Source organism: Calidris pugnax, unplaced genomic scaffold (genome assembly GCF_001431845.1).
Source record: "Calidris pugnax isolate Ruff unplaced genomic scaffold, ASM143184v1 scaffold69, whole genome shotgun sequence".
NCBI lineage: Eukaryota > Metazoa > Chordata > Aves > Charadriiformes > Scolopacidae > Calidris > Calidris pugnax.
Genome location: NW_015090859.1, coordinates 8137096 through 8163578, shown reverse-complemented (window position 1 = coordinate 8163578; position 26483 = coordinate 8137096). Strand labels below are relative to the sequence as shown.

General features: G+C 39.4%; 1 protein-coding gene across 1 annotated transcript in view; it reads right to left on the bottom strand.

Annotated features, from left to right (window-relative positions):
* TMTC4 (transmembrane and tetratricopeptide repeat containing 4) overlaps positions 1 to 26483 on the bottom strand; it is a 92081-nt gene that overhangs the window by 50364 nt on the left and 15234 nt on the right. The window contains exons 2-5 of the mRNA XM_014944188.1: positions 24106 to 24321; positions 18956 to 19071; positions 16646 to 16862; positions 12711 to 12798 (exon numbers count right to left, since the gene is read on the bottom strand). Of these exons, the coding sequence (XP_014799674.1) occupies positions 12711 to 12798; positions 16646 to 16862; positions 18956 to 19071; positions 24106 to 24267 (583 nt within the window). The 5' untranslated portion in view covers positions 24268 to 24321. The remainder of the gene's footprint in view (positions 1 to 12710; positions 12799 to 16645; positions 16863 to 18955; positions 19072 to 24105; positions 24322 to 26483) is intronic.

Below are 26483 nucleotides of genomic sequence, written 5' to 3'. Positions count from 1 at the left end.
TTTTTGAAGCAGACTACTTCTTTTGTGGCAGAAAGCATAAGTTTTCATAAAAGTATGTGGAAGAACAGGTTTTGAAGTTGCTTCTAGCACTCCTGTCTTACCTAAGACTTAAAGCTTCAACAGACTGAATATTAAGATGGTTGAGATTCATCATTGCAGTACCTAGAAGGTATTTGTTACTTCTCCCTCCGCTCCAAATTTTACCTCACCTGTGAGGACATGACTTAACATCAGAGGTGCAGATGTTATAAAATTAAAATAAAGCCTTCCGAAGGAAAGAAGTCATATGCATCTCAACAATACCAAAACAAATAATGGAAATAGAAAATACATAATACTAAAGAAACATTGCAACTAAAAAGAAATGCAGTGAGAACACTCCAAATCACACCAATTATACAACTCAGAAGTTGTATAATCAGAAGAACAACTCTGATCAGAAGAACAACTGAGGGTTGCAAGTCACGGAAAAAGGGGCTTCAAAACGCGCTTTAAGAGTATTGCTAAGAATAAAAGGATTCTGTCTGAAATGCATCCCTTGAAGGAGTTCTTCAGCTCTTCAGACTCCGCAATACAACAGACTGTTCAGCCAGTTCTTGAAATTCAGTTAGGGTTTGGGATTTTTTTTTTTTTTTAATGTAGAAATAAATTAGCTGAGTGAATGCAAAGATGGAAGGCAAAGTAATTGACTGTGTTCACAAAATGACAATCAGTCATTCTCAGTAAGCGTAAAAGGGAGAATAGTGAACAAACTCAAGGGACTCTACCGAGTTTACTGAAGTATGCTTCCTTCAATCAGAGATTTCTTCTTCCCAGAATCAAATTCTGGTGGAAAGAAGTCAGGACAACTAAGGACTTCTCAAAGAAGCAGTATTCAGTACACAAGTACAAACTATCTTAACATGGAAGAGGGAAGTATATATAATAAGAGACCAGCTGGCTATTCACAAACGCTTTGATGATTCAAAATGTGAGAAGCAATAGGAAAAAAGGAACAAGGTCAAATTATCAAGGACAAGTACAACAGCAGCACATTGATACAGAAACAAATTCAGAAAGGTCACATCACAGAATGAAAAAAGGTATGTACGTAAAGAACAAACCCCACAATTCCATAGATAAGAAGAGCAGCAAGGAAGCAGTTATTCCAATACTCAGTGGGAAAGAAAGTGGACAACGCCAGGAAAATAGAAGTGTTCTGTGCCTTTTTGCGTCATTTCTCACAAAGAGGTCAGCTGCAATCAGATGGCAAGCACACCATCAGCAGAATAGGAGCAAGAACAAAAGGAAAAACAGTGAACTACAAGACACAGAATTTAGAGAAATTAATCTGGTTTAAATTACAGTTGACTAAATTTATTCCAACAAATCCTGTACAATCCAAAGTAATCCCAACTGTTACCTCTGAGAAATCATGAAAAACACATGAGAATACAGAAGCTTGAAACCAAACAATACCTACATGCCTGCTTTCAAAGAGGAAAAGAGATATGAAAGGATAAACTAAAGAAATAAAGCTAAACTGACAGGTCAAAATTACCCAGGAAAAAACCCAACTTAAATCAAAATATTTTCTAAGTGACCCTCTAAAACATATTAAAACATAACAAAGGGATATGATGAACTGTTTGCCATATTTTAGTAATTTATATCAAACTAAGTATAATTTCTGACTTGCACAGGAAAATAAAGGGCCTTCCTGTAAACATCCTATACCTTGAATTCACGAAGGCATGACAACACCACTGGAGACAGTGTGAAATATGCCAGACAAAATATAGAGTGCATGTAATTATTATAGAATGGGTACAATAACAGCTGGAAAACTACACTAAGAGTCTAGGTCATTGTGAAAAATGTAAAAATACATTCTGGATTGGGTCTTTCCTTTGCCTGGCTCTTTTTTAAAATTTTAAAATTGGATGATGGAATAAAGAATATGCTGATTAAGTGCAGAGGTGCTGCCAGGCTGCAATGGTCAGGAAGCATATTAAGGAGAAGTCAGAATTCCATTGACAAACTGGAGAAATGGTCTAGGGAGAAAACCTGATAATTGAATGCCATTCAATAAGCAAATATTCAAAGTTTTGCAGAAACAAACTTGTCCTGTTGTGAACATCTCAAGTCTCAGATGCCAGGAATGTCTCAGCATATCAAGTGTTGCTAAGCTTAAGCATGGACTTTGAAAGATGGTAAAATCACCCAGCAAGAGAGAAATGATGAGGGACCCATAATGAGGGTCCTATGGGAGACAGTCTCCCATAAGATCCTCATAGAGAAGCTGTTGATGTACAGGATGAATGTGCAGTGAGATGGATCGAAAACTGGCGGAATGGCTGGGCCCAGAGGGTGGTGATCAGTGGCACAGAGCTAAGTTGAAGACCAGGACCTAGCAGTGTACTCCAGGGGTCAATACTGGTCCAAGCCTGTTCAACATCATTAATGACCTGGATGATAAGGCAGAGCGTACCCTCAGCAAGTTCGCAGATGACACCAAACTGGGAGGAGTCACTCATATGCCAGAGGGTTATAATGCCATACAGAGGGGCCTTGACAGGCTAGAGAAATGGGCTGGTAGGAACCTCATCAAATTCAACAAGGAGAACTGCAAAATTCTGCACCTGGAGAGGAACCAGTCCAGGCACAGTATATGCTGGGAATCATCCAGCTGGAAAGCAGCTGGGCAGAAAAGCACTTGAGGATCCTGGTGGACCAACCTGGTGAACCTTGGTTTAACCAAGTTGAACATAAGCCAGCAACGTGACCTTGTGGGAAAGGGAGCTAATAGTATCCTGGGCTGCGTTACACAAAATATTGCCAGTAGGCCAAGGAAGAGTATCCTTCTCCTCTGCTCTGCACTGATGGTCACTCATATGCCAGAGGGTTATAATGCCATACAGAGGGGCCTTGACAGGCTAGAGAAATGGGCTGGTAGGAACCTCATCAAATTCAACAAGGAGAACTGCAAAATTCTGCACCTGGAGAGGAACCAGTCCAGGCACAGTATATGCTGGGAATCATCCAGCTGGAAAGCAGCTGGGCAGAAAAGCACTTGAGGATCCTGGTGGACCAACCTGGTGAACCTTGGTTTAACCAAGTTGAACATAAGCCAGCAACGTGACCTTGTGGGAAAGGGAGCTAATAGTATCCTGGGCTGCGTTACACAAAATATTGCCAGTAGGCCAAGGAAGAGTATCCTTCTCCTCTGCTCTGCACTGATGGGGCCACACCTGCAGTACTGTGTCCAGTTCTGGGCTCAGTACACGAGAGCCATCGACATACTGGAGTGATTCCGACAAAAGGACAGTAAGAGGATGAAGGGATGGAGCATGTCTTCTGTGAGGAAATGCTGAGAGAGCTGGGACTGTTCAGGCTGGAGAAAAGAAGGCTCAAAGGGGATCTTATCAGTATGCATAAATACCAGAAGGAAGGGTGCAAAGATGAGAGCACCAGGCTTTTTTCAGTGGTGCCCAGTGAAACACAGGAGGTGCTGTCTGAACATCAGAAAACACTTTTTTACTGAGTTGATGACAGAGTACTGGCACAAAACGCCCAAAGAGGTTCTGAAGCTTCCATCCTTGGAGATATTAGAAAGTTGTCTGGATACAGTCCTGGACCACTGGCTATATGTGCTCCTCCTTGAGCAAGTCAGCTCAGGTGACATCCAGAGTCCCCTCAACCATTCTGTGATTTTGTGATTCAAGATCTTCTCCCCAAAACCATAATCTCTGGTCCTTTGTTTTCATTTGCAGCTTCAAAAGGTCAATACAGTCATAAACAGAATTGCAGTATTATGAAAATTCATTAGTGATTAAACTTCAAAGAAAAAGGATTTCAATTAAGAAACATTTTATCTTGTGCTCGTTCCTGGGTCAATATTGCACAACACCTCCCCCCGTCTCTCCCCCAGCTGCAAAAAATCTCAGTAAACTAGGTTGGAAAAATAGATACAAAAGACCATTATTCAGCAATGCCTTCAATTTTTTTTTTTTAAACAGTGATTTGAAAATGTAAAGCACTGCATAAGTGCTAATTATTATTATGAGATACACACATGCCAACAGAAGTAATCAGAATAACAAAGCACATTCCCCTAATACGGTGCTGCTTCCCACGAGAAAAATCTTGTGTCAGAAAATGAAACCAATCTTTGGTTGGCACCTGTGCCTGGTTGAAACTGGTACACCATATTGTGAGTGGGCATTGTGCCACTCTAACAGATGGACAAAATTATAAGCATGCCAAAGAAACAGAGTACTTGCTTTTTTTTTTTTTTTTCTTAAAGCTAGAAAAATATAGTATTTCTATGCAAAATCAAAAAGAGTTGCTCAGATGGTCCCTCTTTAGGAGTACATTAAGTCTGAAAGTTGAAGGGATTCAATGAAATAACTACACAAATCATAAACAAGCCATGAGGGCTCCTCCATTTAGATTGCTAGCCTTAAGTATAAGCATTCCTAGAGCTAGGATACATGCACAAAGTCTTTTACAGTGTGGAATTGACTGATCCCAAAATTATGAGCACAGCAGCACATTGACGATACCCCTCAACTCTTTCTTCCTAAACACTAATCCTATTTCGAGAGACCTTATTTTGCAGTGTCCTAAATCCACAAGTCAATGAAGACAAATTCCTTAGAAGTTAAGGATATGAAGAAAATACTACATTTAGAGTACTAAGCTTTAAAGTCAAACTAACAATACCCCAAACAATTACCATTTCAGACATTTAGGCATTCAGCATTTCCTTCTTCAAAGCTAATTGAGCAACTTAGGGCTCAGCCAGGTGACAGCCTGGAACAGTTTAAGAAGTCACCATATTCAGGTGAAACCCAGTAATTGATTCTGTGAAAGCACCTACTTCTTTGAAAGTCAAAGCACAGTAAGTCATGTTGAGCTCCCACAAGAAGTCTCCTAGAGAAGGCTCCAGGGACACTTCATTGCAGCCTACCAATACCTGAAGGGAGCCTACAGGAGAGCCGGAGAGGGACTCTTTGTCAGAAAGTGTAGTGACAGAACAAGGGTTAATGGTTTTAAATTGGAAGAGGGGAGATTTAGTTTCGATATTAAGAAGAAATTCTTTCCTGTGAGGGTGGTGAGACACTGGAACAGGTTGCCCAGAGAAGCTGTGGATGCCCCATCCCTGGAAATGTTCAAGGCCAGGCTGGATGGGGCTTTGACCAGCCTGGTCTGGTGGAAGGTGTCCCTGCCCATGGCAGGGTGATTGGAACTAGATGATCTCTAAGGTCCCTTCCAACTCTAACCATTCTATGATTCTAAGTTTTGATTTTTAACTGAAATCACAAACACTCATATATTCCATTGCTGTGCCTGGCCTAGGGGGAAGGTATCTTCCAACTAAACTAGTACAAATACTCATCTAGCCAAGCTCTAAGATTTCTCTGCTTGTGAATTGCTATGCAAAGGGGGGAAGAATTAACTAGTCTTAAAGGATCACATGAGAATCCACTGTTAGAATTAGCCTGAGATCTCCTTGTGTGTCTCCAAATGTACATACTACTGCAGCTCAGCTCAGTGTTTCACTTAATAAGGAAATTACAATAGCAAATGCCATTCTTAACATATCCAAGTATCTCAAACTCATTACATATATGCTACAGTAAAGGGATCATCTATGCCTGAATTACACCATCATGGACAAGCAAACTTTAGCAGTAATTCTACAAAAGAAAAAAGTTATTGCTTCTCCTTTGCCCACTAAAATAATAAAATTGTTAATTTTTCCACATCCAACTATTCCCTCCCAATATGTTCAAATATGAACAGTAGAGCACACAGTTGAAAAATCAGGGCCCGCATGTTTAATAATAGTAAACACCTCTTGACCAATTGCAAAATGGTGAGCAAATTCCCCATATCTTAACAATGATCTCTTTCACACAAGAGACTTAGACATTTCCAATCTATAGAAAAACCTCCATAATACAAACCACCAATATTCACAAAACTCAGGACTACAATCTACTTCGTATGTTCTGTTAAACTATCAGTGAACCAGTAAATGATTAACAGACTACACTGAACAAAACAGAAACACACAACCAGAACAAAGTCATTTTTATAAGTCATAGAACAGAAATAGTTGATCCCCAGTTTAATACCCAGGCCAATATTATTCAGCTGAAGCAAATATCATGAACTCATAATTTTACATCACTCAGAGACTGCCAATGCAGATGGCAAATACACGCAACTGGACCACTGTCAAGGTTGAAGACAAAGGAAGGCAAAATGAATACTACAGCAGTTTTAAAACGCCTTATGAATTCCCAGAGAAGCTGCATTGCAATTCAACAAAATTAATAACCCACAATTCCCTTCAGAACATATCTAAACAGTTGTCAGCTCTTGCTGTCTCCAAAGCCTATGCAGTGGATTTGTCCCCACAGTTGTGTTTTAAAACAGCAGGACAGAATGAGAACAACAGATTAGTTCCTTGCAAATATAAATGTTAACCTATCAAAGATGGTAACATCAAAAACTGTATATTGGGAAATTAACAGAATTTTAGAACTCCAGTAAGACATCATTACAGCCCACATAGCATGTTAAATGTTGATACCTGTAAAAAAAATTAACGCAACAGATTCTGGCTAAAAGAAACTCTACACCAAAATCCACCAAAACCACAAAGACACCACATCAGGCAAACAAGCTGCAGTGTATCTTGAGCTTTACAAAAAAAATTATTTTCCTTTGGAAATTTTCCATTCTGACACTGATATTTTTCTGATCTCATGACTGTTCTCAGTATCACATATACTTCTCCACAGTACCTCCGAATCCTCTACAGACATTTTATGAGTCCTTACTCCCAAGCAAAAAAAAAAAAAATATTTCTTACATTCAGTCACTTAGACTTCAGGTCAAAACAAGCACTAACCAGTCTCTCTTCTACAACTTCTGCCTCTGTTAGAGAACACTTCAAGAACAAAAGCAGTTCAACAACTATGCCTATGCTCATGAAAAACAAACAGATTTCTGGAACTCAACTGTGCACAAATCTCATATTGCATTGCCTGAATATTTAGGTTCTTTATGAAAGACTTAGCTTTTAAATATTTGTTTTACTGTGATGCTCACTCAAAGTTGATCAGTAAAAGCAAACTAGCATCAAACATGTTTTGGTAACTATATTTGAAAGACAATACAAATACAGTCCACAAATCCTGAAGGGCTTAGAGTTGTAACCTCTCTTAAATACCCAAGAGTCACACTACCATGAATCTATTAATAACAATTTTAAAAAAAATACTCCTTTGATAGTTCTTCTTCTACTGCTTGTAAAAAGCTAGTGACCTAAGTGCTAGATACATGTGACAGCCAAATCCAGAAACAAGGACACATGCAGTTGACCTAGGGTTTAGGGTCACACTTGCCTTTAATATACAAAAATCTAGCAGGTCAAAAAGAAACAGGATGTTAGAACAAACTGGTAGAGTCCACTTTTCTGTGGGATCATCATAAAGCAGCTATATTTATTAGAAACATAAACCTGATGCAATGGGATGCACAGGGGTTTTTTTGGTTGTTTTCTCCCCCTCTTTGTTACTAACAAAGAATATTCCACAAATTCCATTCTATTCCAAAAAAGATAAATTACCATCTTGGTCTGACCTAGAAAGTGATGCAAACTCTTAACTTGGACTGGAACTATTGATGTGCACTGGCAGTATTGCAGACCTTCTGGATCTTGTGGATTTGACAGCAGAAGGAAAACATTCTGAGAGAAGAATTTCTTCTTTGCTGCTTAGAAGACATTGTTTAAGTCTATTTTTTAAACTATATGTGAATATTTTTTAAATGCTTGTTCCTTACCTATATTCAGAGTGATACCAATTTTCATTTGGGACTAAGTTTTTGCTGTCTTTGACTCCCTTGATCTATGCAGAATCAAACTCAGCTGAACTCTGATAAAAAGGTCTTTACTCCTTATTTATCCTATTATGTGTGAACGGCTAGAAGAACTGGTCACAAACGAAGGAAATTCATACAAGCAAAATGGAGGCATCCAAGCGTAATACTTCATATTTACTATAATACAACAAAAGCACTGAAAAGTCGTACTCTACTACAGCCACATCCCCATATTTGGTTACCTTTTTCTAAAGCCTTTTATACATAGAATCACAGAACAGCCCACGTTGGAAGGGTCCTCCATAGATCATCTTGTCCAACCTTTTGTGGGGAAGGAAGCCTAATTGAGATTACCTAGCACCCTTTCCAATTGCATCATGAAAACTTACGGTGATGGGGACTCTGCCACATCTTTGGAGAGGTTGTTCCAGTGATGGATTGTTCTCACTGTAAACCATTTCTTTCTTCTATCAAGGTGAAACCTTTCCCAGTGCAACATGTACCCATTGCCCCTGGTCTTCCCCATGTAGCTCCTTGTGAAGAGAGAGCCTCCGTTCTCTTTGTAGCTGCCCTTTCCAATACAGACACTACCCTTTCCTATACAAACAATAATGGTCAAACAACTGCCTGATGGGCTGGACCAACCTCCATTCCCAAAGGAAAAAAAATTATAGCAAAGGCAGAAGGTAAAACTGGTTGCGGTGGTTGGTGAGGTTCAGCTAGAGAATACATGGGTACAGTGGAGACCCAGACTGCTGTCTGGAGGGTCCGTGGCAAGCTGAAGGAATGGGCTGACAGAAGTCTCATGAAAATCAAAGGCAGCACCATGCAACAGTCCAGGCCAAGGACTGCCTAGGCAGCAGCTCTGCAGAAAAGGATCTGGAGTTCCTGGTTGAGAAGTTGAAGATGAGTCAGTAATGTGCCTCTGCAGCAATGAAGAAGGTTAAATGCAGGCCGGGGTGTAGTAGGTACAGCATATCCAGCAGGTCAGCGAAAGTGGTTTCTCCTCTTGTGAGGCCACATCAGGAGTACTGTGTTCAGTGTGGTGCCCAACACAAGAAACACATCAACAATCTGAAGCCCAGTAAAGAACCACTAAGATGGTTAGGAGGCTGAAGAATATAACATAGGAAAAGAGTCTGAGGCAAATTGGTATCCCTTGCCCTGCCATCCTTGAAGATTTTTGCAACTCACCTGGCTAAGGCCCCAAACAATCTGATCTATGAAGTTAACTCTGCTTTAAATTGCTGGATTAGAGATGACCTCCAGAGTTTCCTTCTGACCTAATTCACTCTATGATGTATGATAAAAGGAAGCTAGATTGCTCCATTTTAGCAGCCATCTGCACTTCGACCCAATAGAAGTAACAATGGAAATGCCCCTAAATTACAAGCCTAGTCTTCCTAAGTTCCTACACAACCAAGAGTTTCTGGTACCTCTAGAAGTTGACTGCAAGTGCCTAAGATAAGCTAGCTCTGACTGCTAGCAAAAGGAGCCCATCTCTTTCCAGTGACTACACAGAAGGACCAGGGAGAAAAGGTCTTCAAGTTGCATGCCCAAGTTAGATGCTTAAGGTGACAAAGTAGGGAAACCTCCTAAGGGTTCAGCCAGTAAAGCCTAATACTATATACATAATGGACACAAGGTGAAACGCAGCTGGCTTATGAGGCTGGCGGACAGGTTCGTAGCAACACTGGTGGTGGAGGCAACCTGAGAGTCATCCCAGAGCACTGAAGGAGCTAGCAGATACTATGGTAGGACCCCTTTCAATCATCTACTAAAGGTCTTGGGAGTCTGAGGAGGCCCCTGCTGACCAAAAGCTAGCCAATGTTATTCTAATCTACAAAAAGGGTGTGAGGGAAGATGAGAGAACTACAGACCCATTGGTCTAACCTGAGTTGCTGGAAAAATTACAGAGAAGGTTATACTGAGTACTGTTGAAAGACATTTAAAGAATAATGCAATCAGGCACAGTCAACATGGATTCACACAGGGCAAGTCATTTTTAACTAATTTGATCTCCTATGATAAGGTCACCCGCTGAGTGGACGAAGGGAAGGTGGTGGGAGTAGTTTTTCTGGATTTTAGTAAGGCTAAGTTATCCCGTTGTATTCAGCATTGCTGCAGCCTCACCGTGAGCACTGTGTGCAGTCTGGGCCCCACAAGTTAGAATGATGTGAGGGTCCCTGAATGCATACAGAGGAGCCTGCTGAAGGGGCTGCTAGGAATGTCCTATAAGGAGCCACTGAAGACCTCATAGGCTTGTCTAGTTTGGAGAAAAGGAGGCTGAGGGGCCACCTCATTGCTCTCTACAGGTTCCTGAGGAGGGGAAGCAGAGAGGGAGATGCTGATCTCTTCTCTCTGGTATCCAGTGATAGGAATGGTGGGAATGGTTCAAAGCTGCACCAGGGGAGGATTAGACCGGACATTGGGAAGCATTTCTTTACCGAGAGGGTGGTCAAACACTGAAATAGGTATCCTAGAGAGGTGGTCGAAGCCCCAAACCTGTCAGTGTTTAAGAGGCATTTAGACAATGCCCTTAACAATATGCTTTAACTTCTGGTCAGGACTAGACTGTCACACTAGATGATCGTTGTAGATCCCTTTCAACTGAAATAGTCTGTTCTGTCTCACCCACCTTTCTATTTACAAATGAATGATTTTCATAGCAAGGCACATCCAGGATGAGCAATGAATCTCACCCAGGCTTTTCAAAACCAGGTTTGAGACCAGAAACTTTGACTCTGAAATGTCTGGGTTTTGGCACATTGCTTATTAGTCTGCAGCAAATCATAAGGTTCAAAGGAAAGAAATACTCCGAAGCTTGGGCTCATCCCCTCAGGCTTCATGCAAGACCTGCTAAAGAACTTATTAGCGTCCTTCACAGTGCTGGAAATAACTTTTCATTCTCTCATTTAGGACATGACAGATAAGATCTACTAGAACCTGAAACTGTCACCAACCTACCCAAAATGAGGAAAATGTTGGGAGAGTATGTAACTTATATACAAATTCATGAAAGTCTAAATTTCTTTAAGAAGTTGCTAAGGGAAAAGCAGGCAGTGAAGGTGATAGCAAACACTGAGAACTGATCTGAAAGACAAAAGGCACAACTATGCTGGCAGACACTAATTTTCCTTGGTAAATCAGCTGAAGGGACACAATTCTGACACTGTTATGATGCAATGTCTAATAAAAACTACTAAGTGCTGCTTACTATCTTGTTTTCACAACATTTTCCTTCTTTTCTGTATCAATGACAAAAATTTCAGTACAAGAATACTATTAAAATTACACTCACTTCCAAAAGCTATCAAACTAGCCTTCACAAGTTGTACACGCACTCAGAATACCCCTAATCAGAGCACACACCACACTCTTAATCATTCCCAAGACATCCTCCAGAACAAAACATTACAGAGTCCTATATAGAAGTCTCCAGTGGCCATCCTAAAAATTTGGCTCTTGAGGTCTTCAAGTAAAGATTATTATCCCTGCCATATTGGTCTATCTGTACCAACAGCTTGGAAAGCACATAACCAATATTTTAATTTGTCTAATTTACTAACTAACAGAAGAAACATTAAAGCACAATTGTAACCAGTAAAATAGGTGAGAAAAGAATAAATGAGCAAGCAAGATCCCAAGGTCAATTTTCACCAAGAAATTATTAGTTCAGTTGAAAGAAATGAAACGTACTCAAAGGGGAGAAAAAATATCAGAAGTGAACAGTAATAATTGTAAGTATCATTTGAAGTGGCAAAGATTAAGTTAAACTTCATCTATGTTATCAGCTGTAGAAACATGCAAAATAGTTCTAAACAATTTAAACTCAATGAGCAGGAGCTACTCACAGCATCTTAGAGCTCACTGTGGACAAACTTACCCCCCTTACCCCCTCTCAGCCTAAACTAAGTTCTGTGATGCCATGCATGACTATGTTCTTAAGCTAGATCATTCAAAGCCAGCTCAGGTACTTCTGTAATACACTGTCAACTCTGGTTAAACATTAGAGGCCATGCCTATTGAACTAATATTATACAAGCTTTTCACAAGACAGCTCTTCAAGAGTTTGAAGACTCCCATATTTCCTGTGACGGGACATGTTCACATACCAGACTGCACATCCTGTATAGTTTTTCATAACCACGAGTTGATATATTCTTTACTTAACAGAGCCCCAAGATAATCTCTTCACAACTGTATTTGATCTGCCAACTTGCATTCAGATCAAATAAAACAACAGATCTAAAAGCTCACTTGAAAAAGCATCTATGAAGGAACTGATTATGTTAAATACAGCTGTCTTACAAAAACTCTGAGTAACACTATATTCATCATGTATATGCCAGCACTTGAATATTGCAGGAATATAGAGGGCTTAGTCATATGAATAATTCTTTAGAATTCATTAAAAATACAATAAGGTTCCAAAAGTTTGTTTCCACTTAAGCTACCCCAACATAATGCCATAAAGTGTACTAAAATATTTAAGAATATACATTTGTGGGTTTGATTTCTTTCTAAAATACTTATTGAGATATTTCTTTATGCTTCTAAACAATAAAACATTTAACAAATAAAACTATAAAAAATAGGCTTTTCTTAAAAGAAATTTTTGGTGTTTAACGGGAATTAGGGACAGCAACCCTTCTGGCTCTTCTAACAATAAATACCTGCTAAAGCAGATTTTTAAAAAATATTTTCTGTTGATATAAACATAATAAATTCAAACCACATTAAGCTGCAATTTTTAGTTTTGCTATACTTCACTGAAATGTATGAAGAAAATATATACCATTTAAAATTAAAGGGGCAAACAGAATGCTTACTTTCTCTAAATGCTTTACAGTAGCCAAGGAACGACAACAAAAAGAACAGGGCACACAGTAGATCAGCTCTGCCAACAATCCCGGCAACCTTAAAGAAAAAAAAAAAAAAGAGAAAAAAAAGAAAAGAGTTTCAGATTAACAGGCTTTATTCTTAAAAAAATCTTAGATAAAGGTACAGACACATATACGAAACAAAAGGATGTATAAAAGAATATTGCTGTATCATTATTTTTTTTAACCTGTTTACTGGATTAGTGGTACCCAGCTTTCTAAGCTGCATCCTAATTTTGATTTGGTTTTGCTTAATATGAGCTAGTTGAACAATTTGGCTTTAACTTACGAAAAACCACTGTTTAAAGAAATGCAGAAGGACCTCGCTGAAGAAAATTTAGACTCTGCCCCAATTCCATCTGTTTTTTGAATCAGGCTGCCTTTCAGTAAAACTCTTAGCAAACATCCTGAACCCCAACAAAATTGGCAGCTCTGCTCAAGACTGTCCCCTTCCAGAAGACAAGCCAGCTTTCAAATTGCAGTTTGAACACTCAAGAGTAGAGAAATAGCTTCCAGCCTACAGAATCAAAAAAATAAAAATAAAAATCCCCCTCCGGCAGTTTTTTATGTTATACTAGTTGATTGCATTAGAGCTACTTCCAACTGTACCTTGTAACAGAAGCTGTACTAATGCAAAGAAGATGGGAGGTGCATTCGGAGACCTCTGTACTCCAGATCTGTGCCAATCTATTTAAACCAAGAGCATTCACAGGGCCACCAAGCAGCTTTGGTTCAAGCCCTTAAACTGTATTTATAATAACTTGCTGAGACAAAGCATGACATATTATTGGCTCTTCAATCCTCAATTACACAAGTGTCATGAAATTTTTGTGGAAATCATGATACAGGGCGGGTAGCAAGGGACTGCACAGGCCCTGATCTTGGGACCTCACTAGAACATACACCCAGGGCAAGGATCATGGAAACAGCCCTTTGTTTTCAGTCTAGCTCTACTTCTCGGAGTGCTGGGTTCTATGGGTTTTCAGGAAAAGATGTACACAGAGGCTTTCTGAAGAACAGAATTTTCTGTAGCAGAACAGTTACAGGTTTGGTTTTTTAATCCACATTTTGAGGTGATGGTTCAAGGAAAAAAAGCAGAAACTTTGGTTCTTGTGTAGTACATCAGTTGTCCCATTTTGTGAGTGGAACAGTAAGAAGAAAGGAAAAAGATAAATTGCATCTTCATTTTGTTTAAAGGCACCTGCTAATCTTCTCTTTAAAAAAGGGCATTTTTTGGTATCAATCTGACATGAAGGAACAACTATTTCTAATTAACATCAGAGAGAGAAAAAGAAGTGTAGAGGCATCAGAGTAGGACTGAATCCACTGATGAGACTCTCTCCCGCTTTACCCTCAGCTTCATTTGAGCATCATAAAAGGAGAAACTGTTGGGACTCCTAAATTCAGTTTGGAAAAACTTCTTGATTTATCCAAAGCCATGCACCCTACTTCCCTGCTTCTTACTTTATCTTATAGAGGAATTAGGAGAATAAGCTCAATATCTGTGGAGGGCTTTGAAAGGTGAAAATAATGAAGTGTCACTGTTTCAGGAACTGCTCTCGTATAATGAGATAAAAGTAAAGGTGAACTGAAACAATTTTGAAAATAAATGCCAACTTGTTACAACAAAGAGATTAAGAGGCTAAGAACACACATATGGCCTCAGATGACTCCAACGCTACAATGTTATCTCAAATGCAGGATCAGGCCAGTATTCTGTGGTAACAAGGTAAACAAAAAAATAGGTTATCAGATGTATTCTTATGTCTGCATTTAATTCAGTATTTCATCACTCAAGTGTTACAAAGAACAAGCATCTTTTAGAAGACAGAACTACACCACGAGAGTGTTTATTTTGTAGGCAGAAAAATAATGACAGATGCTTTTCTTACATAGGTACTGAAAGCATTTAACTTTTCAAAATCTGTTTTACATGACAGTTTGTTTTGTGCTGTATATACCAAAATCCAAAGCAGCAAACAGACAGATTTGTCACAATTTTATGTCAAAATATGTCATCTCATTTCAAAAGCAGGATGTCATGATACTTAAAACTCACAGCTTTAAAATAACGAGAAAGGCTTTTTGAGGAGATGCTGCCTGACACACAGTGATGCTAGAACCATAGCAGTATCATGACTACTTCAGTGCAGCAAGATTAATTTGCTGTGTAAACAATTAGAGGCCTCTGTTCACTCCTGGATCTTAGATGAGACATGGTATGTAAGCATGCTACTTTTTTCCTCTTCTTCAAATGTTTGCCCAAAGCATATGCAAGTCTTCAAACCTTGCATATGCAAGCAGACCGCATCACTTTTACTTTTTTTTACATGACCAAGGTCTTATTAACATTTGCCTGCAGATTTAAATACATTTTCAGACTCAAATGGAATGAAGAATAAAATTATGGATATTGATAAAGGAGTCAATAATAGGTGTATTGCAAAGTTAAGGCTCAAGTGAGATCTCTCATTACATGCCAGAACATCAAAAGTAGTTAAGACTTTTTTTACTTCACTTTGACATCTAGAACTGGTTTTGGAGAGCAAGTACCTTCTGACACTAGGACAATGTGCCCTCACTAGGAAGCTATTCAGCAGGCAAGCAAACACCAGAGAATGGCTGGCAGGATGGTTTAACTGCACTGCCAAAAAAAAGCCAAATTACTAATAAATAACATTGTACCACCTCTAGGTTTCCAATACATGCAGGGTCTCCAGTCAGCCAAGAGGCATAGCTTTCCATAACCTCTTCCCCATCAATCAATCAATTTGTGCAAAGCAAATTTAAAAAGCCAAAACCATGGCATATTGTGAACAAATGAAAAATCAGTGCCACAAATATGGAATAAGGTGCACTGAGGATTTAGTGCTCATTACTAGCACAAAGATCAAAGTTAAAGTTAGTACATTTCAGTAGTTCAGTTCTTCCAAACTAAAAAAATGATTCCTGCATAAATTATTTTATATTTCATTTATTCATTATTAGAAGATCAAGCAATCAGAGACCACGTCCAGCAAGCCCACTGGCATAAGGCCATAAGATTTTCTCAGCTATGAGTGCAAAAGAGCTTTTTAAGAAAACCACCTCCTCTTCACTAGAATTTCCACACAAGGACTATGATCTTTGGTCAGGTATTTTGATTGGCTGCTACACATGTGCCATGTTTCTATTCTGCATCTTTACAGCTTCAACTTCCAGCCACTGTTATGCCTTTGTCTGCACTACTATCAAATCTGCATTCCCCATATACATAGTTACAGGCTGTGATAAAAATAAATCCTTTAATCTTCTCCTTCATGTTAAAAATATAAACCCATGGAATTTGATCTTTCATGGCATGGGATGATTTCCAGTCCTTTAATCATTTTCATGGCTCTTTTGAGTCCTCTCAATTTTTCCTGTTGTCTTCTTTGCAGCATGGGTTCAAAACTGGATGCAGTATTCTAGTACAGTCACATGCAGAGTGCATATAATGCCCCTACTCCAATTTTCTATCTCCCTGTTTTTCATCAAAGCAAATAGAAATGAAAAGTGGTTATGTATTTGCATCCAGTTTATCTTGCATTCTCCTTGGCTGCTCATGAGCTAATGTTTCTAGTAATGAATTCTTAATCCAGTAATTAGGGAAACTCTGTAGTTTAGGGCTATCCGTCTTTAGTTATTGTACTTAAATGATTTAATTTATCTTCCTTAATAAGGTCCAGACCTATGGAATTACAAGTTTTTGGACGTACTAACCATAATATTTGATTGTTCTCGTAAGACGTGCCAAGAGAAGCGTTAAGAATATATAAAAGCAGAGGCTATGTCAGAAATAATTAGTCAAGATGGTCAAGGACTTCTAAGATATGTATCATTGGAGCTAATTATGCAGTACTTACACATTCCGTGTGCACTGGATGTACAGCAAACAGCAAAGCTGCTAGAAGAGATGTCTTTGGAGCCAGGTTTAGCCTTCTTCCTTTATTACTGAATTGCAGTCCACCCAATAGAATCGAGAACACATCAACCATCAACACTGAGATAGTACAATGCAGTATTATATTGATGACATGGAAACCAACTGGGTAGAAGCCTCCAGCAAAAAGGTAATTAATTCTATATAAAAACAAAAGCATTAAGGCTAGGAATTACATCAATGGTTTGAGATGTGCAATCAGAAAACCTTAACAACTCCACAGCAAGATCATATTAGATGCACACATACACACACACACAGAGGCTGAAAAATGCCAGCAAACCCCAGCATGCATGGTATTACCACTTAGCCACCACAGTAGGCTAGAAACAATGTCCTGATCTTTACCCGAAGGTATTCATATGGGATACCATATTCAGCATAGTATCTATCCTTTCCAAAGACATATGTTAATGCTATTATGTTAATCATACCAATGGCTACTTAGAACCGGTTTTTGGCCACCAACATTAACTTCAATGTTGCAATGCAGGAGCGTCCTACAGATAAACAACCCAGCTAGTGGGGGGATACCCTTGGGCTTAAGAGAAACTACATTCCCAAACAACCTGATGAAATAATTAAATCCACAGAGTGAGGAAACCAATATGCATTGAGACTATGATTTCCACTGACATTCTAGCTGAAAAACACCCTAGCATTTGGACTGATAATGTGGAAATCATCCGGGTACAATCCAGTATCAATCCAGAAATTAGTCAGTAGCTAATTTGTGAGACTGGTTAGAGAGAGGTTTCCTTCAAATAGTAGAACCATAAGGAACCTTAAGTGAAAATTCAGTCTAAAACCCTATTCAAGATAAGAACTTCATGGTAAAATAGAGAGGGAGAAGAAAGGGAAACATCTTGTTATTTTCTGTATACTTTCATCAGTAGGTGAGATATACAGAAACTCACTTCAAATAGGGAATTTTATATAGTTCATTTGGTCAGCCTGCATCTGGCTTAAGTAAAATCTATTTAAAAAGTCTAACCTATTATAAATGTGATACACATAGAAGTTGGAGCTTAGGGAAATTGAGAAAACCGATTTCTTACTTGTGAAAATAGCATTTTATGAACCATCTCCACAAGCTCATCTATATTTTCTGATATAGTAATGACTGTATCCCAGTTTGCTCTTTAAACTAACCAGGATGTTACTAGAGATGGAATATACCACTGAGACCCTGAAAAGAAAGGAAAGCATGTGCTGTGTAATGCACTGAAAGCTTTAATAGATTTAAGACTCTGACACATTCTATTCAGTTGCATAATTTCCTTGACGAAAATGTCAAGAAACCCCAACAGACAGTGAAACCCACAGTGCTAAGTACTTAAAACACTGACACTGCACTCAAGAGTCAAAGTTTTTGCTTGACTATGAGGACTAAGAGCAGGAATACTTCTGCAATCACTTAGTCCCTGGCTTAGACTGTACACAACTGTAGAACCAGTGCCAGATCCCCATCCACAACACTGAGTTGCATGGGGAAAACAAAGAAGCTTAAGACCGAGTCCTCAAAGATTCTCTGCATTACCAAGCCCAATTTCTACATGGACTGTTGCTTGCTCAAATCTTTGGGCAAAAACTGAGCTAAGCACCTGGAGAAGTAATCCTCATAAACCTTTAGTTATCTGAGAAAACCAGCAAGTTATATATACAGGCAGACATCCGTCTCACTGGATTCTCACACACTCACTCACTTGAAGTTAGAATATCAGGGGGGAAGAGGTGGAAAGACCATTCAGTGACCTAGTGGCAAAAGGCCACAGTAGACTGATGCTATTATTTAAAAAAAATCATTTGACAGGTCACAAGGAAAGCAGAGAACAGAAACTACAATAGCAGTATAAGTGGCAGCATGGCTAAGTGAAGGGAACATACACCTCCTAGTTCTTTGATGATGTGACCTACATACTGAACCACACTGCCCCTAGTACCAAGGTATATTAAAGCATTGAAAGGTACAGAGCATATAAAGGTACAGTGAAATACAGAATGCCAAAATAATGTATACTTTGGGAAAGAGACAATTTGAAAATTAAAAATCAGTTTGAGATTAAGGTGGTGAACAGGAAAATCAATTCAGGAAAGGTATCTAGCTACCCTCTAGATGCTTTGTCTCTCTGTTTTTCTGTTACCTCCTCCCTATAATCAATTTTTAACAATATACGTTAAAAAAAAAAATAAAAATCAGACTTCGAGCAAAAAGACAAGTCTCACATCTCACCTGAAAGTTAGGACAGTTAGTGGTCGATACGACTTATGACTGGTATTGCTGCTGAGTTTGCTACCCCAAAAGTCATGATGCCACAGGTCACCAAGTGGGGTTTCTGCCCTGAGGTCCTGAAAGGAAATACCATAAATTACCAAATTCTTAACATTTCTGTTTCGTTCAAAGCAGCTAAAACACAGACAAGTTCTAACTAATACAATATCATGCTAACATGGACACAGCAGGTGCTTTGTTGGCTCACTACTGACATTTGACAAAGTACCCAAGTTGGCGATGAAGGTCACATCTTGGATGCCTGTCATCATAAAGGCTGAGATGCTTGGATTCTGTAAGTAGGCACAACTACATGAAATTTAGTAGAATTATGAGTATTCATATCAGTTGATAATCTGGTCAATAGCTGAGATATGAAACACGAAAAGAACCCTTTACCTTACAGTTTTGTAAGAAGCCTTTGATTTTAGGTCTAGGTTATCTTGCAGAGGTGGCCAACTACAGACTGCTGCAAATAGCTATTTTTCTACCAGTGTCAGTAGCACAACTACTAATCAAAACATGAAAGCAAGGACACTAAAGATATAAAACAACAACTAGCCCTTTTTGAAGCCTTACTTTGCACAGGACACTATTCAAATTTCAAATAGCTTCTTTCTTTTTTCTTTTTTTTTTTTAAATTCCTAATACATGAAACCAAGAATAAAAATCTCTATATACTGCTCTAAAAGATTAATAGCGGAAAACAGAAAAGTAATGAATTATTTTAATTTGGGGCGGAGTAGGGGACTATTAAAAAAACACTACAAAGGAAGAGTCTACTCTTTCCTTTTATCTTAGAGTCATGCTGAAAATGAAAAAGATCCAAATTATGTAGGCCATTGAATGGAAAACACACACTTTGCAGAGGAAAAAACAAGGACCTTGGTAGCATCTGCCTCAGTTTTCTGTGAGGACAAGCTGGGAAGCTCAAACTAACATACTAATCTTCTACTTGTTCCTCTTCTCGTGCTTCACTGGGGTAATTAAATACCAATTGAAGCTATAGCAAACATTCAGGTTAAACACACTTAAAACAGGACTTCAGAACAAAATTGTACTAGCAAATTAATAGCTTTTGTATAAGTGCTGGTATTACACCTGCAATCAACCACAAGTTACTCTACCCCATCTTCTCCCCTGAAATTGTTGAAGAGACCAGCAAACCAAAGCAGATTAACAAGCTAATACAAACACAAGCAAGCAGACAAACCAGTTTGCTAAACCCATGAAATGTCTTACAAAGCCTGGTGTCCTATGTCTTATTCCTCCTACATCTTCATCTGCTTACAGGATTCCCATTTTACAATACCCTTGGTTCACTAATGCCAGTTTCTCTCAAATGCTGCTACAATCTCACTTGTTTCTACAGTATCTTGACCACCTCCTGTGGTCTCCAGTACCTTCGATCTCATCCTTAGCTAGCATTTGTGGCCTAACAACAAGGCAAGAGAGAACACATACCATTGCTAGTCCCAAACCAAATGTCTGGCCCACACTGACTGGCTGCTGCTAAACTGAACTGAAAATAACTCAATCTTTCTTGCTTCTCTCCTAACACATTCTGACCTTTATCCATCCAAAAATAATAATTAAAAAAATCCAGGAAGAGATTTATATCTATCACTTGATCAAATTTGTCCAGAATTAGACTACCGGTTAAAAAAACATAAATTAGGCTAAAAATCCTAGCACACTGTCAAATGAAGTGAAGCATTCTCTATTAGGTTAGTAATCAATACACAGAAAAGAGAGCAGGGCTAACACTGTAGTCTTTGAAAAGTCCTATATTGCAGCTGTGAATTAAAGCATTCTCAGGGAAAATCTTAAGAAATCAAGACTCACAGAGGATCTTATTTGGCTTAAGAATCATCAAGGTGCAAAGTTTCTTCACTCTCTCACAGATGTTTCTACTGCCAAACAATGGCTACAAACTTCTTTCTTCTCCCAAGACTGCAATTTTGGCCTTAGGCACCTAAATTCCTGTTCCATTTGTCACCAGTATGCACAAACCCTGAAGGTCATAATTTGACTCTCAGAGTGGGATTGCACTCTGGTAGTAGTAGTCACTAAATCAATCAGTATGGCCTGCTTTTCCAGGGGCAAGATGGGACTAGATTGTACACCAATATAGATTGAAGTCTTTGTACTCTGCAGGAGACAGCTGTACTGGGCATTGTGGCCCTCAGACTGTTTTTCCAACCAACTGCACTGCTCCTTATGTACATTTGCCAAAGAAAGGGACAATAAAAGAGAGACTTTTTTTTTAGTATTAAAATTTTACAAGTATGTCTTCTATGTCACAGATGGTCTTCGATAACTTGAGATGGGAAATATATTTGAGATGTGCAAGGCTAGATTTCCCTTTCATCTAGAATCAGTCTTCTTTTGTCTTCCACAGGAAGAATGCAGGAAAAGCTGAATACATGGAATTACTTAGTGATTAGATTACACTTCCATATGACCTAGAAATCTTTAGTCATGTATCTTGCTCTTGTATCCAAGTTCTGTGAGAGAAAGTTACTTACATTAATTTTCCCACTCAGTGGACTTAAACTAAAATAGGAATGGTTTGTTCTAAGAGACACAGCTGTTTAAAAGTTATCTATGATTTTTTCTACAAGAAATGAAAGCAGATATCAAAGAATCTCTAAATATTTGATTAGCAGCAGCTTACAGAAGCAGAGTTCAATACTTGAAGAAAGGTCAGCTTTTCTATAAAAAGGCTTATGAAAATGACACAGTGTGTCTGAAGCTCCTCCTAATCCAACTGTTTGTCTTGCCAAGCTAGTAAATAAATAAAGAAAAAAGTCATTGCTGTGCATCAGTTAAAACTCTGCTTAAAATGACAAGAAAGCATCTGGAAAACAGTCTTGAACCCCAGTAAAATCTAATAACAGAATGTTCCAGATATGGTAGTTATGGGGTCAACTAACAGTGTACCTTTCACTAAAAAGAATAATTGAAAGATTGGGGTGGTGCTGGGAGCTAGTAAATTAACAAAAAGGTCACTGTGTGGTACCCAAGAAAATACTGGTATAATAATGCTCAATAAATCTACAAAATTACTTCGCCAGCTGTCTCTCCTGTTGAATAGTAATAAAGTATGCTATACCTTGTTTAATAAACTGTGCCTTTGCTAGATGGTCTCCCTCCCCATTAAACTGGCAAATTGATTATCTCTGTATTTTTCTTGTGGATTTTGTATTTCCATATATTCATTTGACCCCTGTGTTAAAATGATACTGTCACAAAAATCTCATTTGATTTCTAGAGAATAATTGAGGATTTTGATGTGAGAAATAGAATAAGCCTCACAGTTTTTCAAACATGCAGACAAGGTATGAATTAATCTATTTAAGCAGTTGGTTGAATTTCTCAGCATTGCCTATGGCTATAATCCTGGTGCAGGTTGTTGTGTTGCATAGATAAATTGAAACATTTTGAAAGTAAAAACTGAAAGACCTGGAGAAAGATTACAAGCATGGAAATTGCACATGAACAAAACAACCTGCCTTGTTCCAACATCAGTCTTTTGTTTGTTCTGTCAGGAAATTAAAATATTATAATTGTGACCCAAATAAAACTTTGCAGAATGAAACATTGCCAGGAGCTGTGTAATTTAAAATATGTTTCTTAAAAAAAAAAAAAAAATAAAAAAAAATCACGATAGGTTCTTAATTTGTCTATAGTATTCTTTTAGAAGCTTTGAGATTTATTTCCAGTTTGGCAGATTTATTTTTCCCCCATATATTTATAACTCAAGGTATGATGACTTACAAAAGCATAATCTAAATTTGTCTAAGGAAACAGAAATTCTATGGCATTCTAAAAGGCACATTGTGGTAAGATGCCCCTTAATCTTTTGATCTTTTGCAAGGCAAAACCCCATGAACTGTGTTCTTCTAGCGGTATCGGTGTCCAGACTGTCCTTCCTGTATCCCCATGGCTTCAGAAAAACAGAACCAACAGACGAGGGTGATTCTTCTTACCCTGTGCTTCTCCTTCCAAACATTTAACAAGCACCTTCCAGAACAGAACAAGAAGTTTAAGACCAAGAACCCCCATGAGCACAGGCTCACTAACTGCTACGTGTGATTCTATGAAGTGTCTCAGCAATCAAAAACATTCAGTTCCTCAAAGTCAAAAGAATCTCAGCTAGAGTTTTGTTCAAGTCACAGTTAATTTCTAAGTATTTCAAGGATTGTTCATTGTGCATATGATCAGCTTTAAAATAGAGCACAAGAATACTCTGCCTCTATTTAAAAAAAATACTGCTGTCACAGGAACTTGAAGTGGGGAAGGAGCACAGGAAAAGGAAGCTTTCCTGATCCTGTAACATTTTTATGGTATAAGCCGCAGCTGGAGAATCTCTGGGCCCTACCATCGCTTAGTGATGCATTATGTATCTTGCAACCAGAGTAAGTTTATTCACTGGGCTTATTCATCTGTCACCCTGAGAAGATAATGAAAAAATCTCCTATTAACATCAATGGGTATTAGAAAAGTCTATCACATACTCTCACTGACTTAGAAATTAGCATAAAATTAGATCTATAGACAGTCTTGATGTACAGATACCCTGTGAATAAGCACTACTAAACATCGCATCCAAAGTAGATAATGCTTTCTCAGATGACAAGCAGACAAAGTCCATTTGCTATGGCAAAAAAAGAGATCCGTTCCCCTTGACCAGGTATTGACACTTGTTAAGCAGAGCATCTCACTTGCAAAAGAATGAAAGGATACACATTCTGAGGAAAAAAAAAAAAAAAAAAGCTGCTTAATTTGTTCAGTCTTTTGTTTATGCATTAGAAACCAAGTCATGTTATTCAAGTAGCTTTAGGAATAAGATTTTATTAAGCATACTTATGCTTCTAGCTTTCCGGTACAGCAGTGCTACACAGCTTGTTTTTCAACCTTAAATAAAGATTACATTAAAAAAACCCCTCAATAATACAAAACAGAAAAGTGGTGTTCAAAAAAAGGAATATCAGAAGGAAGCTCTTCACTACAATAAATATTTTGGGCCTACTTAGATCAACCGTTGTCATTATTTCTTTTCCTACTTCCATTTATGTCAAAGGGTGCAGGGGGGAAGAGCAACAAACCTTATTATTGATGATGGCTTCAGAATCATCGAAGACAAAATCTCCATCATAGCTATTAGCAAAACAGAGGAAGGAAATTAATGCCACGACCATTTTAGCCCAGTATGACGGAAGGAGGAACCATGATACGTCATGGTCCAGATTAGGTTCTGTTTGTGCCATTCTGTGAAATACTTGTTCCAAGTTTGGAGCTTCAGCATTATGTTGGTTGCAAATCTGAAAGAAACATATACAAACGCAGAATTATAGTTGCATTTCACTAAAAAAAAAAAAAAGAATTTAAAAATGAAGAGTTGGATTGAGAGAGGAAAATTAAGTTTCATACAACCTAACATTTTTCTCTTGGTGCATTTCATAATTACAGGAACATATCTAAACATCATTTTCTGCTTCAAATGTGGAAGAAAGGCATGGTTTCTCATGGTTGGAGCACAGAGATAAAGCCAAGAAATTCTTAGATTCTCAGCTACAATCTTTGGCACAGGTAAATTCTAAAAGCTTGAGCAAATCACTGTTTCTTACCATTCTTTTCAAGTATAACAAGCAGGGGCATCACAGGGACCATGGAGCATTCATTCATCAAGTTCTCAAGAGAATGATAAGGGCTAGAATATCCTTCTGGGTGTGAAAGACAACATCAACAATTGCAAGAAGAGCTCAACTCTCTTCTGTTAATTGAATTAAAGGATCTAGTCTTACATGTAGTCTACTTAGGGAACACATACAAACATCACAGGTAGACAGATACAGTTAATCGAGTAGGCCCTAAATCTCAGCAATTCAAACAATGCAACAAGATGCATACAATTAAGGCCAAAGTAGTGCTCACTAGATCACTCTGCACACCACAAGTACAGTATAGGCCAGATTCCACTGCTGTATTCATGGATTTCTGAGGTTGCTGATGTAGATGCAAAAGAACATGCAATTCTACAGCACTGAGCGATACACCAGTGTGGAGGTACAAAGGCTGGAGGTTTATGCATGAGCCACCTTCACTTGGAAGGATCTCTCCTGATGCTCCAAAACCAGCCCTCTGCCAGGACAGCAATTCTGCCTCTGCATCTCTGGTGCTCTGACAGCATTGTGAGTGGTCGTCTTACCAAGTGCTGCTATAAATGGCAGGGGGAGGAGGTTACAAATGGAAAACTACAGTAAAAGCAGGGCAGAATACAAAGTTTTTATTTCTAAGTCCCAAGAATGAGAGGCACATAGAGTAGCCCAGCTTTACCCTTTCATCTTATTTATTGGCTTTTTAAATCAACTGTTACAACCCTAAAAATATGGTATTTAATGTCCTCATACAATCTAGGAAAAAGCTCTAGTCATTTAGCTTCTTGAACAGACTTGGCCATCAGAGCTGCTAAGGCAATTGCTGTGAGGCTTTCTGTTTGCAACGCTAAATTCCAGTCTCCGCGTATTCCCAATCTCTGTAGACACACACACACCCAGGAGGTACTCCCTCTCACACCAGGGGGTGTCCCTTCTTCGCTTTGGGGACTATACAGTATAGCAGCGCTCCCAAATTCGGATAGAGCAGTGCAACCTGAGAGAGAATGGAGCTCCTCAGCAGAGCAAAGCAGACCAGCCACTTTAAAGAGCAAAACCTTTTCTCAAAGTAATTCACCCTTGTGCTCTTACTTCGACGAAAACAAAAGACTACAAGCAAGACTGTTAATCCGAGGGAAGTGCATGGCATAGCTCGCAACAGCCCAGAGACACAGCATCGATGTCCAGCATCGAATCCAAATATTTAATCTCCTCAAAATTCATTTTGCCCTGAAAGTTCCTCCTACTGCGTTTGTTCTATTTATCTGCTGTACGTCTGCTGCCAGCCCCCTCCCCGCGGTCCACACCGGTCCCTGGGGGGGCTGCCTTACCCGGACAACTCCTTCACCGACCAGGAGGGCTGAGCACCCACGAGGTATCGCGACCCCCCTCACACCTCCCCTCGGGGAAAGGCGAGCCCGAGCCCACCCCGGCCCGGCCGGGCGGAGCGCATCGCTCCCCCGCGGACCCTCACGCCCACTGGGAAGGGGAGTCAGGGCTCCGTCGCCCCGTGTCCCGGCCAGAGAGAGACGGCGCCGCGTGGAGCCCCGCACCCAACGGTCACAACGGCCGCCCGGCGGACTCCCGCAAACTTGAAGGCCGTCCCAAGCGCCCGGCGGGGCGGTCCCAGGGAAGGAGCCCGCCCGGGGAAGGCAGCGCGGGCCGGGCAGGGGCGAGGCTGCGGGGCGGGCGGGCGGGAGAGCCCCGCCAGGAGTTTCGCGGCGGCCCTGCCCCACTCACCGCTTCCCTTTTGTCCTGGCGGCGGCGGCGGCCCCACCGACGGGAGGTGGTGGGTGTCCCATTCCGTTCCGCCTCGGCCCTCAGTCCCC